Source organism: Drosophila suzukii, chromosome 2L, assembly GCF_043229965.1.
Source record: "Drosophila suzukii chromosome 2L, CBGP_Dsuzu_IsoJpt1.0, whole genome shotgun sequence".
In the NCBI taxonomy this organism is placed as follows: Eukaryota; Metazoa; Arthropoda; class Insecta; order Diptera; family Drosophilidae; genus Drosophila; species Drosophila suzukii.
This window is the reverse complement of record NC_092080.1, coordinates 14578741-14591595: the sequence shown is the minus strand read 5'-3', so window position 1 is coordinate 14591595 and position 12855 is coordinate 14578741. Positions and strand designations below refer to the sequence as shown.

The 12855-nt window shown below is 46.2% G+C and overlaps 4 protein-coding genes across 5 annotated transcripts; 1 reads left to right on the top strand and 3 right to left on the bottom strand.

Annotated features, from left to right (window-relative positions):
- Positions 1 to 752: 752 nt before the first annotated feature.
- Positions 753 to 6198, bottom strand: LOC108021110 (uncharacterized). Its single transcript, XM_017089651.4, has 2 exons — positions 5835 to 6198; positions 753 to 1062 (listed from the first exon to the last, which is right to left on the bottom strand). The coding sequence occupies exon 1, from the start codon at positions 6109 to 6111 to the stop codon at positions 5857 to 5859; it is 255 nt and encodes an 84-aa protein (XP_016945140.3). The 5' UTR covers positions 6112 to 6198; the 3' UTR covers positions 753 to 1062; positions 5835 to 5856.
- On the top strand, positions 1561 to 5834 carry LOC108021109 (insulin-like peptide receptor). The gene is made up of 6 exons (XM_065862942.2): positions 1561 to 2570; positions 3088 to 3329; positions 3414 to 3539; positions 3596 to 3949; positions 4007 to 4310; positions 4381 to 5834. The coding sequence occupies exons 1-6, from the start codon at positions 2196 to 2198 to the stop codon at positions 5806 to 5808; spliced, it is 2829 nt and encodes a 942-aa protein (XP_065719014.2). The 5' UTR covers positions 1561 to 2195; the 3' UTR covers positions 5809 to 5834.
- Positions 6199 to 6431: 233 nt separating the features above from the next.
- Dus4 (Dihydrouridine synthase 4) lies at positions 6432 to 7836 on the bottom strand. 2 transcript variants are annotated; one of them, XM_017072595.4, is made up of 2 exons: positions 7669 to 7836; positions 6432 to 7609 (listed from the first exon to the last, which is right to left on the bottom strand). In XM_017072595.4, the coding sequence occupies exons 1-2, from the start codon at positions 7757 to 7759 to the stop codon at positions 6510 to 6512; spliced, it is 1191 nt and encodes a 396-aa protein (XP_016928084.3). In that variant the 5' UTR covers positions 7760 to 7836; the 3' UTR covers positions 6432 to 6509. The 2 variants fall into 2 exon arrangements, with proteins under 2 accessions (XP_016928084.3, XP_065719017.2); XM_065862945.2 differs by having other exon boundaries at positions 7682 to 7815.
- Positions 7837 to 8069: 233 nt separating this feature from the next.
- On the bottom strand, positions 8070 to 12392 carry Phlpp (PH domain leucine-rich repeat protein phosphatase). The gene is made up of 5 exons (XM_017074956.4): positions 11817 to 12392; positions 11563 to 11716; positions 10297 to 11093; positions 9441 to 10067; positions 8070 to 9306 (listed from the first exon to the last, which is right to left on the bottom strand). The coding sequence occupies exons 1-5, from the start codon at positions 12015 to 12017 to the stop codon at positions 8218 to 8220; spliced, it is 2868 nt and encodes a 955-aa protein (XP_016930445.3). The 5' UTR covers positions 12018 to 12392; the 3' UTR covers positions 8070 to 8217.
- Positions 12393 to 12855: the final 463 nt, after the last annotated feature.

The following is a 12855-nucleotide window of genomic DNA, read 5'->3' as shown; positions in this document are numbered from 1 at the left end:
TATAGGCTAGTAATAAACGCTATGACATTGTACGTGAACAATTATTTTAGATTATATTTCGATTTAACATTGATACTGATCTGGAAATATCGTTTTGACATCGAGGCCCCATTATTTTTTTGTGTGCAATCTATGCTCTCCAAAACTTCTCATTGCCGGCTCGTTAAACTTAATCGCTTCTGAGTCTGCATGGGAATTCTCCTGACTTGATTTCGAGTTGTCCATGTGCGTGCGGAGAGAAGAATCCCATGCCAATGCCGATGCCGGTACCGGTGCCATGTGGCTAATTGGAGTCAGCTGTTTTTATGAGCCAGTGGGATCAGCTGGTGGTTTGGCAGGAGCTACAGTTCCATAAATGCAGCCATAAAAATACAATGGCTGCACTGAGCCAAAAACGGCCAAATAAATAGAATTTTCCACATTTCTCGACCGCATGCTATTGTATAAGTCATGCCGCTCAGATGACAAATTAACTGGTTCACATTCCCGCAGAAATCAAACGATCGCTTAATCAATTTACGGTCGTCACTGCGCAAAGGCCCCCTCGGAAGGCAGTGTATCTGGCGATTGGCGAGACCCCACGGTCGGAGGCTGGAGGCAGAAGACACTAAATGGAAAATCAATTTGTTTGCTCTCCACAGACGGACTAGGTCCCCAGACGGTCAGTCGGCAATCGATCGTCGGTAGGTGAGCATCGTCGACGCGCTCTCATATTAACATTGATTACATTCTTTGAACATTGCCCAAAACAATTTTAATTGCCTACCGCCCGTGTGTGTGGTCAGCTGTAGCCGCCCAATAATGAAATCTTGAAATATTTGTTATTTTTCGAGCTATTTCTTATATTTAACAGTCTGGCTGCTAAGCACTAATTAATTATAGTGCCCGATTAAATACACTTAATATACGTATAGTACTGAACTGCGTAGGTCGATTGAAATTTCGCTTGGATTACGCGAAACGCTTAAATTAACTAGACGGTGTAAATTGTGAATTATAATCTTTGTAAATCTTAAGTGTGCCATCCATTGAGGTAGTGACGATCAAAGTGATTGTAGTTCCCTGAAACATACAAAGAGACATACATTTTATATTACTTATAGAGTTGAGTCATAGAAAGATCAAGTTCTTAAACCTGATAATTAATTATAAAAAAAATGAAACAGAACACAAAATTATAATGTTGTTAATATTTTTCACCGCCGTAAGCATTAGATACCAATTATTCTAGTAACTACTTATTATATTACAAAAGTCAAAGGTCCCGGTATTGTTTCCATGTATTACATAATTTTAATTGAACCGTTCAAATTCGATATATCGCAGTCTTTTTTTTCTTCCTAGCCCTAAAAATGTAAGAATTAGAATATTTTAACTTTCGTTAAATTGATCTTTTTTATGACAGCTAACTTACGAATTATGGATCAGTACTTAGGGCAGAAGTGCTACATACATATATCATATCTAGAGGAGAATGAGTATTATCTAGTGGTTCCAAAGATTATATAAATTAATATCTTATGACCTCCTTTTTGTGCCTTTCGTTTCAATTCCTTAAAGAAATCTCATCATTCCAATAAACTCCACCGTTAACTTTGAAAATTGTATATTTTTCTAACAAACTCTATGCCGCGATCATCGTTCTCTCTATAAGAAATGTGATCTGAATATATGGCAACCCCCGAGAAGTGAATATGTGCCAAAAGAGACGAAAAACAGAAGAGCAGACGACTGCCCTCCACGAGGCCAAACTAATGCCTATAAAAAAACAAACAATAAACAAATTCGATTAAAGAAATTGCTTTTGACGTGCGTAATGTGCTTGTGTGATAGAGTATTTGTTTACGCTTCAGCTCTAGACGGTAAACGAAAATAATTAGCAAAGAATTAAAAACAAAAGGCAACCCTTCGCGAGTGATTTTTCGCCACCGATAGCGAGAGCTAAAGAAAAAAAAGCGGCGCGAAAAGCGCCCGAGTCATAAATATTGGGGCTAATCAGATGGCCGGAGGAGAGTCGGTGCGCTAATTGGGAGTGTTACATGTGCTACATATAACTGTAAGCTGATCGGATCGAAAAAAAACATAGGATCGGCAAAAGTGTCGCAATATGTTGGGGCGACATCGCTGCCGGCAGAAGAAGCTAAAGAGGAAAATCGCAAAATAAAGTTCAGATCACTTTTTAAGAACCCCCCAACATGATGTTCAGCCACTTATTGCTGGGAGTCAGCCTCATGTTGCTGGCGTTATATTTTCCCAGCGCCGAATCAAAATTTGAGCACGAATGTACCAGCATCGACATACGGAACGAGTGCAATCAGATGCATCTTCTGGACAACTGCACCGTGGTCACCGGCTACTTGATGATCACTCTGATCGCCAGCGATCAGCACTGCAACTTCTCGGAATACTCCTTCCCACTCCTCACCGAGATCACCGAGTTCATGATCTTCACCGAGGTGCGCGGCCTGGTCAACATCACGGAGATGTTCCCGCACCTGACGGTCATCCGTGGTCGCCGCCTGTTCCTCAACTACGCCCTCGGCGTGACCAACATGTACGACCTTGAAGAGGTGAGAGCCTAATCGAAGGAAAAACGATTGTTTCTTACATTTATCTTACAGTTTTAGTTCAAGCCTAGTTAGGTATCAAACAAAAAGACCTCTTAACTGGTTAAAAAACTAGTAACGATCACACCCTCAACATACAATTGTTCTCATGTCACTATCATTTTGTGCCGAAAATGTATTATACGATCCAATAAATAAATACACTTCATAAAAACTTTTTATTACACATTAGTAGTAGTAGTACACTTTAAGAGAATAGTAATACCTTTCAATTGGTGTACGACTTGTTTCGATCGGACTAGTAGTGAAATATCTTCTTCCTATGTTTTAGTCACTTCCACTTTTCGATAACTCAGACAAAAGCAGCCCCTTTTATTCGAAAAAGATTTTAAAACCGATATGATATTTGTAATATCGATCGATTAGCTTTCTTTGTATAGGACGTTCGTTTTATTGAACATATCAAAGTTTTCAATTTATTCGTTTGTAAATTCAATTTCTAAACCACGTACACTTCCAGTTAGCCTTCCCGCAATTAGTGGCCATACAACGCGGACAAGTCTACATCGGCAACAGTCCCAAGCTCTGCAACATTGACCAAGTCAATTGGGATCTGCTGACCCTCAGCAGAGGCGAGAACCACGTCACGATGGTCAGTAAAAACTGCAGTACACCGGTGTGCTCCGGATGCAGTTCCTCTCACTGCTGGTCAAATCGCTACTGCCAGCGATCCCTTAACGACAACGTCGCCGATTATTCGATGTGAGTAGAAAATGAAGTACTTGTAAAACAGGATGGTGCCCTTGAATTCGTATTACCTATTTCCCTAAATCTTAACCATCGTAGCAAAATTGAAACCTGCCATGAGGATTGTCTGGGCGGCTGCACCAAGCCGGTATCCGCTGCTGACTGCTCCGTCTGCCGTGGACTCAGCGATGCCGGCGTCTGTGTGAAGAGCTGTCCAAAAGACAAGTGAGTGGAAAACTTTAGATTAAACGAGGGGTATTCATTTCATTTTTTTTTTGCAGGTATATCATGGAGCATTTTCAGCGTTGCTATACCAGGGATGAGTGTGTTGTCAAGCATGGATATGTCATATCCGGATCACAGTGCGTGGCCTTCTGTCCCAGCGGCTACAGGACGGACAACACATCCGAGTGCGTGCTCTGTGACACCGATGAGGCTTGCATTAGCTTCTGCACTCCGGAGTTCCCTGGGAATACGTTCTACATTTACAACCTGGCCGATGCAGAGAAGTTGCGTGGCTGCCAGATCTACAACGGCAGCTTGGTCATCACCATTCGCAACAAGGTGAACGAGACGCAGCTCTACCAGAGTTTCACCAGTATTCGCGAGGTTAGGGGTCACGTGAAAGTCTATCGGTGGGTAGCAATACACTTGGTTTCCAACTTCCACTTCATGGTTTCTCCCTTTTTCAGTTCCTCACAGCTGCGAAGCTTAAATTTCCTTCGCAATCTGGAGCGCGTGCACGGTGATCCGCCAGAGAATCGCCACTACTCATTCATACTGTACGACAACAAGAAGCTTTCCGAGCTGTGGAAGCCCTCCCGGGAACTGCAGCTTGTGGAGGGCGGCATGTTTATGCATCGCAACAACAAGCTGTGCAACAAGCGGATGCGCGAGTTCCAGAACAATGTGAACCACGACAGAGCCCTGGACTCTCTGCAGACCAACGATCAGGAGGTCCAGTGCAGTCCTTTAAAGATGCAGCTGTTTGTGCAGGTGAGTTACACAATTCCGTAATGCTTCGATCTGTTTCTACCGACAAATCCTTTCTATATGTATCCGTTAGAGACGAACTCATCGGACAGTGAAGCTGAGCTGGCTGAAGTCTCAAACCAGCCAGAGGCTCGAACTGATACACCGACCACTGCCACCTGGGCAGCGGTACCATGAGGAGAGTGAACTGGAGGCCCCGATATGTACACGAATCAACTGGAAACGACGACTGCTCTTCCCTGACGATCTGGTCGACAATGGCACCCACTATATTTTCCAATTAGATGATCTTCAGCCGGACACGAGGTACGCCTGCCTGTTGCGAACTTTCGGCGATGAGTTGGCCCAGGAGGCGCGCAGCGAACTGATCTACTTTGAGACAGAGCTGGATATTCCTAAGCCACCTCTGCTGGAACTGGTCAAGAAGACGGACAGTTCGCTGACCGTGCGAATGGCTAGTCACGACCACGACAGGTTCCTGCTTACAGTTTTCGAACTAGAAGATGATCAGGCGTATATAGAGCAGCGGAACTACTGCCACCAGCTGTCGTTTGTGTGGCGGGACATGGACGGCCCCAACTGGATAGGGTTCGAGAACTACGAGGACTGCTGTGCCCACAAGGCAGAGCAATTGGACGACTCTCGCTTCATTGCCAATATGCGCGAGCAGTACCGCTGCACTCTGGATGATCGCAAGCAGTGCCGCCGACTGTCACTTGCCGCGGCCACTCTACCGCAGCTCCGGCTGCCGGGAAACACCACCGAATACGAGCATAAGTCACTGTCCCGATATCGCTTGTATGAACTGCAATTGCAGGCCTGCAATTCACTGGGATGCAGCAGCCACACAACGCTCTACGGACGCACAAACTACACACTGGGCGCTAATCTTCTCACCCAGCTGCATGCCTGCCACATTCCGAAAACGGAAAGGTACGTCCTGCGCTTCGAGGAGCCCGCGAATCCCAATGGGCTGGTGACCAATTATGTGATCCATTACCGCAACAACTTCAACCAGACCCACGTCGGCTGTGTTACGAGGGAGGATCACCAGAGTGCTGGCTATGTGTACGTCAAGCGGGTAAATATCACCTATACCGAGTGCGCTGTGCGGGTACACTCCCTGGCCGGGGATGAGATGACACCCTACATCCCAATCGTTCAGTGCAGCGAAGATGATCAGCGGCAGTTTGCCCACAGTCGAGAGGCCAAAGAACTGTCCCCAGAACTCTCAGAATTGCCAGTTACAGCGTCCCACGCTCGCGGCATTAGCATATTCCTCATCTGTTTCCTCTTTGGGTGCAGTGCATCGCTGGTTTGGGTTCTTTACAAGCGACGCTGTTGGAGAAAAATACCCGGACTACGTCGCTATGTGCCCGTGCGGGAGCAGTGGCTGCTGGACCGGCAGCAGACCGAAGATCGCGAAATCCTTGTCGACGGCTTCGAGACGGTTCGTTTCCAGAACAACAACGACAGCCAGGCGGACGATTATCCCATGTAAACGATAATATATGTATGTGAACCTACCGTGTGGGCCTTGATCCTAGTCCTAGGTGGAGGATGTGCTGGGCTTGGTTGTGGGCTCCGATTTGTCGGCGTCATCGTCCTGTTTCCTGCCGCTGGCCAGGAGAACAGCCGGTACGCTACTGGAGGTCACCGGCAGCACCTCGCTGTCGGACGGGGGCGTGGGCGTCCGGGGAGTCAGCAGCTGCTGGCGGCTCCTCAGGCGCTCCATCTTGGCCTGCTCGTACTCCTTGAGATCAGACAGCTTCAGCTGGATGGTTTGCAGTTCGCGGCGTCGCATTTTCACGGATGTGTTTGTTTCTTTTGGGGTGGGATGTATACAACTTGCATCTCCAGCTATCGACTACTCGACAGGCCTCAACCCCTCTATCGAATATAAATCTACCTACTATCGATAGCAGACGATTTCCCAGTATTTTACCCGCGATGATTTTATGTTATCAAATCATAATTTTCTTTAACTTTTAGACCGATGATAATAGACCAGATTTTTCCTAAGAATTAGTTATAAACAAATAGTATCCTATATATGTAGGTAGGGCCTTCTTTAACACTCCCATACTATTCCACTTAAATATTTGCATATATGTAAATTATAAATAAAATTAAAAGTGGGTTTATATTTAAATTTTTACAATCTTTATACCTGTCCAGCTAAGAATACATTTATACAAGAATTTACTCTTCGTTGCCAAAGAGTCCTCCCAGTTCCAGATCTTCTCCGCCAGTACCTGTCAACTGGTGCGCCCTGAATTCCGTAAAGAACTTGCCATCGCTTTGCGAACTCCAGGCCTGCTCATCCGATTCGGCGGCAATGTGCCTGGCGTGCTTTGGCGGCGTGAAGTGAGTGTAGGTGCAATCCGTATAGTTAGCCGGTGTTGGATCATTCTCATATTGCAGATTATAGTGTTCTTTCAGGAAGTCCACAACCTGCTCTTTGGTTCCCAAACTGTTAAATTGAACGCGCAGGTCTCGCTTCATTTGGGCGCTCCACATGAAGGTGAGGTGATGGTGAAAGCACTGAAACAGGAGGTTGTCTCCGGCAGCTGCTGCTATATCCAGCCACTGTTGCACACAGGACAGAGGCGTCGTTCTGCTCTCCGGATAGGAGCTATTAAAGAGCGCCGGATTGTCGAGCAAGCCACGGGCAGCCATCACACCAGCGGCTCCCGTCTGCTCATGCATATCGCAAGCATCCATGTAGCTCTCCACATTGCCATTGACTATCAGGGGGATCTGCAGTGATTTGCGTACTTCTGACATGGCTGGGATGTCCAGTGTGTCCTTCGAGTGCTTTTGCGCTGGTGTCCGGCCGTGGAGAGTGAGGAAGGTGACGCCAGCGTGCTCCAACTGGCGTGCCAGATCAATGGTGCGCTGCAAGGACTCATCTCCTCCCAGTAGACGCATTTTCACCGAGACACTGAAGTCGACGGGCAGCGTTTGTCTCACCTGCTGCACCACCTGACGTACTAGTTCCGGCTGGCGCAGCATTCCGCATCCATAGCCCTTTGCCATAGCCCAACTCTGCGGACATCCGCAATTTAAATCGATGCCATCCACATAGGGATATATGAGCTGGGCAGAGGTCACGAATTCCGTGGGATCCTTAGCCGCAAACTGGGCAATCACCGGCTGGTCATCGGATCCCGTGGAGAACTCGTTCTGGCGGGCCTTCTCGCTGTTGTTGATCGAGTCCGAGATCATCATCGGCGTAAAGGCGAGTTGTACTCCATTGAGTCGCACGAGCCTCCGGAATTCTAGTTTACTGTAGCGAACCACTGCAAAATTAAATATTCTGCTTTAGTATGCTAAAATGTTGAATCGTTTTTAAGCTTACTTGGAGCGCTCACCCGCAGAAAATCCGGATGTGCCTCCGCGAACAGCGCGGAGATGTCGTGGTGCGGTCTCTGTTGCGGCAAGTCAATCATTATTTAAATATTTTAAGGTAAATAAACATAAGCAATTGCCGAACGTTTAGAAGACTAGAAATGCCTATCGGAGTTACCACGTGAGAAGTTATCGATAGGTCGAGAATCGATTATTACTGGGTTATTGACGAGATTTAAAACAGGGGGAACTACAAAACGGATAAGTATATAGTAATATTAAGTAAGAAGATCAATTTATTCGAAATTATTTTATTACAGTATGTCTAAATGTTTGGAATATGAATACAAACGTTTAATTTAATAGGTTTATAATAAACTTTATATGTATATTTGATTTTTTTTAAAAGAATTTCAAACAACTTTGACTTTACTAAAACAAAAACTCGTTGTGGTCTGAAGACTTCCAACTCTGCTTATTAACGGTATAAAAACTAAGGAAAATTGTACAGTTGAACTTATAGTAAATACCCTGGTAAAAATATTCCTTATTCTACACTCTAGAGTTCCGTGGTGGCCACTCCCCAGTATTTTCGCATGCGACTCTCGTGCTCGTTGAACTCATCATCGTCCTGCTCCTCCTCGTCCAGGATGTTCCTCTCCCGCTCCTGGGTCACGGCAAAATCGTACTCAAAATTATAGGGCATAAGTCGCTGAAGGGATCCAAAGTAGGCGGAATTTGGTGCTCCGGAACGTTTTACATTGTTCCCGGAAAACTTGGGTCGCGGTTTGGCATCGAACAGATTGTACCCATAACTCTGGGCCTGCTGAAAGGACAGGGCACTGCCAAAGTGTCCGGGAACCGGCTGCTTCACCTGATGATACGATCCCAAGGGCACGGAATTCGCTATGGGGGAGCTCAGAGGCTGGGGCAATTGCGGCGTGCTAGACGAGATGAACTTGTTGGTGACACTGCGCATCAGATTCGAGGTGAAATCGTTGCGATCCGGAGCAGCAGGAGCTGCCATAATGGCATTGGGAACGGTTCGCTGTTTCGTGAATGACTTGGAAATGGTGTTCAGTTCCTTGTCGAACAACAGTTGAGTGTTCTGCTCAAGCATATACTCCCAGCATTTGAACTGTTCCTCGGATAGTACCGATTCCGTTTCGTCCAGCATCTCCAACTGTTGTTCCTCCTGCAGAACGCGGGCATGGGCCAGGACGAACTCATCGTCCTTGTCCTTGGCCAGAAGATCGCGATCGCTTTGACCACTTGGCGAAGATCGTCCTGCCAGCGGCTCCTGTTCGATGGCCCGGTGGCGACATGCGTTGCTCCGATCGCAGCAGGTGCGCTTGCAAACGGATCCACTAGACGAGACCAGGGAGACCGGCTGAGGCTTCTTGCGCACACTCTGCTTCAGCTCCCGGATGAGATGGTCCACGTCGGTGCCCAGATGCCGGAAGCGCACAACAATCACACTGAGATTCTCCGCCGCCGCAAAGCTCTGGGCAATGTCCACCAGTCGCTTGGCTGCCAGCAGGGCATTCTCCTCCTTCCGGATTTCTCGGGCAGCCCGGTCAATGTCCATGACTGACCAGAGCTGGGCATTGCCCACTACCAGGTACTCGTCATCGTTGCTGAGGGTGAGCTAGAACAATGAACAGGAAATCAGAAAAAAATCGTTGGATAGATGATAATGATAAGATTTTATAATTATTAGGGAAAGATAAGGTGAAACCGAAGGCGTTTCTATACGGGAAAATGTGAAAGTTACAAACCCACCTCTAAAACGTTGGGATCTGGCATTACCAAGGAAACACTCTGATCCTTTTGGATGGCTTCCGATTCAGTCAGACGCAACTGGGAGGTGCGGCGGATCAGGTAGGCGTCCAAACGTCCCGTGCTGGCCATGCGCAGCACATAACGCTTGCTCTTAAGCGGTCTCACCTTCGACGGAGCCCGTGTCCTAGTTAGATGGAACAAGGCGGCACTCCGCACACTGCCACATTGCTGCTGCGCCGCCAGCAGGGTAAACTTCATGTAATCCCTTACCGCCGAGTCCTTGACCAACTGCTCCTGCTTCATCAGTTCGGGCACGAGATGTGCCATTTCCTGAGCCACCCGGCTATGTCCTTCCATCGCCTCGAACATCCCGTAGAGGGCTTCATCGGCACCTCCGTAGTCGGTCGCTCGCAGTTGGCAGACCGAAAGCTTGCGGCAATCCCCAGATCCCGGAGTCTCTGCGAAACCCATGGACCAGGGACCCGTCGTCTTGCTCTGTCCCCGTTGGGCATTCACCTGCCGAAGGGTGGTGGTGGGCAGGGCGGCTCTGTTGTTGCCGGATACGTCTATTAGGCTCCAGTGTCGCTGGCTTTGGGTCTGACAGACCTTGAACTGCTGCTCGTCCACCTAAAAGATAATAACTTGATCAGTAATATTCTTAGAACCTAAAAGTCTAAAACATTAAACAAAATAAGGTCGCGAAGCTTAATAATCGTTGTTCAAACGGCTACGAAAAATGCGAATTCTTAAGCATCACGTTCGGTGCAAGGAAAGTATAGATTATATTCCAAAAGGCTAACATTTTTTATGATGTTTTTAGAAATAGCTTAAATACGTATTAAAAGCAAAATCTTACCTGCAACTGCAGATTGCCCGACAGGTCCAGGTACTTGAGATTCCTTGAGGGAACCAATGCCAGCAGATTGACTCGATCCAGATGATTATGCGAGAGATCCAGCACCTTAAGCATTCCCAATTTGGCCAGTTGCGGGGTGCAGAGCAGTAGATTGTTGCAGCAGCGGAGAACTCTCAGCTGTCCCAGAGTGGCCACCTCCTCGGGCAGCTGTTGCAGCATGTTGCCGGACATAACTAGGATCTCCAGTTCCGGCCAATTGCGGACACAGGCGGCGGGCAGGACCCCAATTCGATTGTAGGCCAGATGAAGTACTCTCAATTTGGCGGCATTGTGCAATGGCTCAAAGATACTGTCGTTAAGTTGATTCCCCGCCAGCGAGAGATTCACCAGGGCGGCATGGTTATTTTGTTCGTAGCGCGGCAGAGTGGCCAACTTGTTGCAGGAGGCATTCAGCGTTTCCAGTCGAGCATAGGTCACGGCGAAGAAGTTGTCCGGAAGATTCGGCAGCTCGTTGCTCTGCAGCTGGAGACTACGGAGGCTGGCAAAGGCCTCCGGCAACTGGTCCAGCTGCCTTAGATCGTTGTACGCCAGGTTCAAGGATACCAACTGACTGATCCTGTAGTTGCGCAGCAGGCCCGTCACATTGGCTAGACGATTGTTCGAAGCGTCCAGGGCGGACAAGGATGCACATGCTCCGATCCAGTTGGGCAGCTCAGCGAAGTTGTTGTGCGAGATATCGATGCGTTGCAGCTTCAGCGGAACCGGATGGGTGTTCGTTGTGGAGATGTTGTGCAGGTCTGGAATGAAGTACATATGACATTAGAAGATTACAAGTTCAAAATGGTTTAAAAATTGCTTTAAAAACATATGAAGATACATACTTTTCTATAGAAAACTAGATATAAATTGTTATATTCTTGATGGACTATATCACGGTGGATATTATTTATCTTAAGATTTCGAGCCCCAATTTAAATAATACAGATTCTTAAAATATTATTTCCAAATGTAATTATATTATAAGTTCCAATTACAATAGTTGGTAAGAAATATAATATATACATACTGGACTTTCAAATTTGGAAAATTTGTTGTGTTCGATTTGACCTTAAGAACGTTTGTGCAATGGAAAAACTTTTAGTCAATACTTATTTATCATATGAATGTTTATAAAATTAAAGAAAACACTTGAACCGACTAAATAGTAACAAAAAGAATTCGAGTAAAACAGACTTAATATATTTTATTTTAAAAGCCACCCCTTACAATTTTGGTCGGCTACAAGTGTCTGTAGATTGGTGGCATTGATGATCAGTTCCATCAGCTTGTTCCGACTGCACTTGAGCGTCTCCAGTTGAGCCAGTGAACTGAGATCCAAGACCTCCATTTCGTTTTCGCATACCTCCAGCTGGGTCAAGTACTGTGGGCGAAAAGAGAAAACGCCGAATGGGGGAAGACGTAGCAAGCGGATATGAAATACCGGATGCCGGATGCGGACAGCCGGAGTCGAGTCAACTCACGTTGTAGTTGCCAATGAAGATGCTGCCCCCCAGTTGGCTACCCTTCAGACTGAGCTTTTGGGGGGATGTCTGGCCACCGGTGGAGGCCTCCGCCTCCTCCTCCGCCAGCTTGACGGGCAGTGGATGCGGTCCACTGTGGCTGGCACTAACTTTCAGCTTCGATTTGTATGGATCCGCTGGCTTCCTCGTGGCTTTGAGCATTGTTTCGGACCTCTCGTCTCGGGGGTTTCTTGTTTTTTCGAGCTCTTGGTAAGACTACAACTTTGATATGCATCAACGAACACCCACCAACTGACGATCGTCTCGGATTTCATATGTTTTCAAGGGGTAATCCACTGCACTTTTAATTTTAAGAACTCAGACAATGGTAGATAATACCCTTATACCATTTATCGCTTGCAATTAATAGTTATTTTATGGGAACCCCCTGGGATGTTGCAACAGACACCTGTTTGAATTTGGTAATATTCCTACATGTTAGTGTAGGATCCACACCCGATAAATGCGACCGCTCAACTGAAGACGAACACGATAACTACGGCTATGACTCTGGGCCGTTACAGAAAGACGGACACGCTTGAGAGCGCCTCGGCCTTTCGGTTTCTGGTCGTATTGCCCAAATCCGAGTTGCGTTCAAGACATGGAAGTACAGTGGTACAAATCCTGATGAACCGATCCATAGATTGTTACTACCCAAATAATTTTGAAACTAACCAAAGCTGTTATCCACAAAGTATAAGAAACATGTTTTTTTCAAAAAAGTCGTATATTTATATTTACAAAATTAATATGGAATTTTCTACTGCATAAACCAGGTTTAATAAACCTTGTTTTGCTTTAACCCTAGAAGGGCTTAACTTCTTTTTAAACATTTATTGTTGTAAAAATTAACTTTTTTTTAGATGCAAACTTGTCGATTTGACAAAATACGTATTTTCATCTTAACATAAAAATCGATATATCAAATGTTACATTAAAATTATACATCAATTTATAAATATCTCTTCACAGTAAGGTTTACTGTACAGAAAGCTTATAA

Bases quoted from the DNA above. Each gene is read 5' to 3' on its own strand.
- LOC108021109 (XM_065862942.2), top strand. From the start codon at position 2,196: ATGATGTTCAGCCACTTATTGCTGGGAGTCAGCCTCATGTTGCTGGCG. The intron at 2,571-3,087 runs GTGAGAGCCTAA...GTACACTTCCAG, and splicing joins ACATGTACGACCTTGAAGAG to TTAGCCTTCCCGCAATTAGT. The intron at 3,950-4,006 runs GTGGGTAGCAAT...TCCCTTTTTCAG, and splicing joins GGTCACGTGAAAGTCTATCG to TTCCTCACAGCTGCGAAGCT.
- LOC108021110 (XM_017089651.4), bottom strand. From the start codon at position 6,111: ATGCGACGCCGCGAACTGCAAACCATCCAGCTGAAGCTGTCTGATCTC.
- Dus4 (XM_017072595.4), bottom strand. From the start codon at position 7,759: ATGATTGACTTGCCGCAACAGAGACCGCACCACGACATCTCCGCGCTG. The intron at 7,610-7,668 runs GTAAGCTTAAAA...TTAATTTTGCAG, and splicing joins TCTGCGGGTGAGCGCTCCAA to TGGTTCGCTACAGTAAACTA.
- Phlpp (XM_017074956.4), bottom strand. From the start codon at position 12,017: ATGCTCAAAGCCACGAGGAAGCCAGCGGATCCATACAAATCGAAGCTG. The intron at 10,068-10,296 runs GTAAGATTTTGC...ATTATCTTTTAG, and splicing joins CGGGCAATCTGCAGTTGCAG to GTGGACGAGCAGCAGTTCAA. The intron at 9,307-9,440 runs GTGGGTTTGTAA...TCATTGTTCTAG, and splicing joins CAGATCCCAACGTTTTAGAG to CTCACCCTCAGCAACGATGA.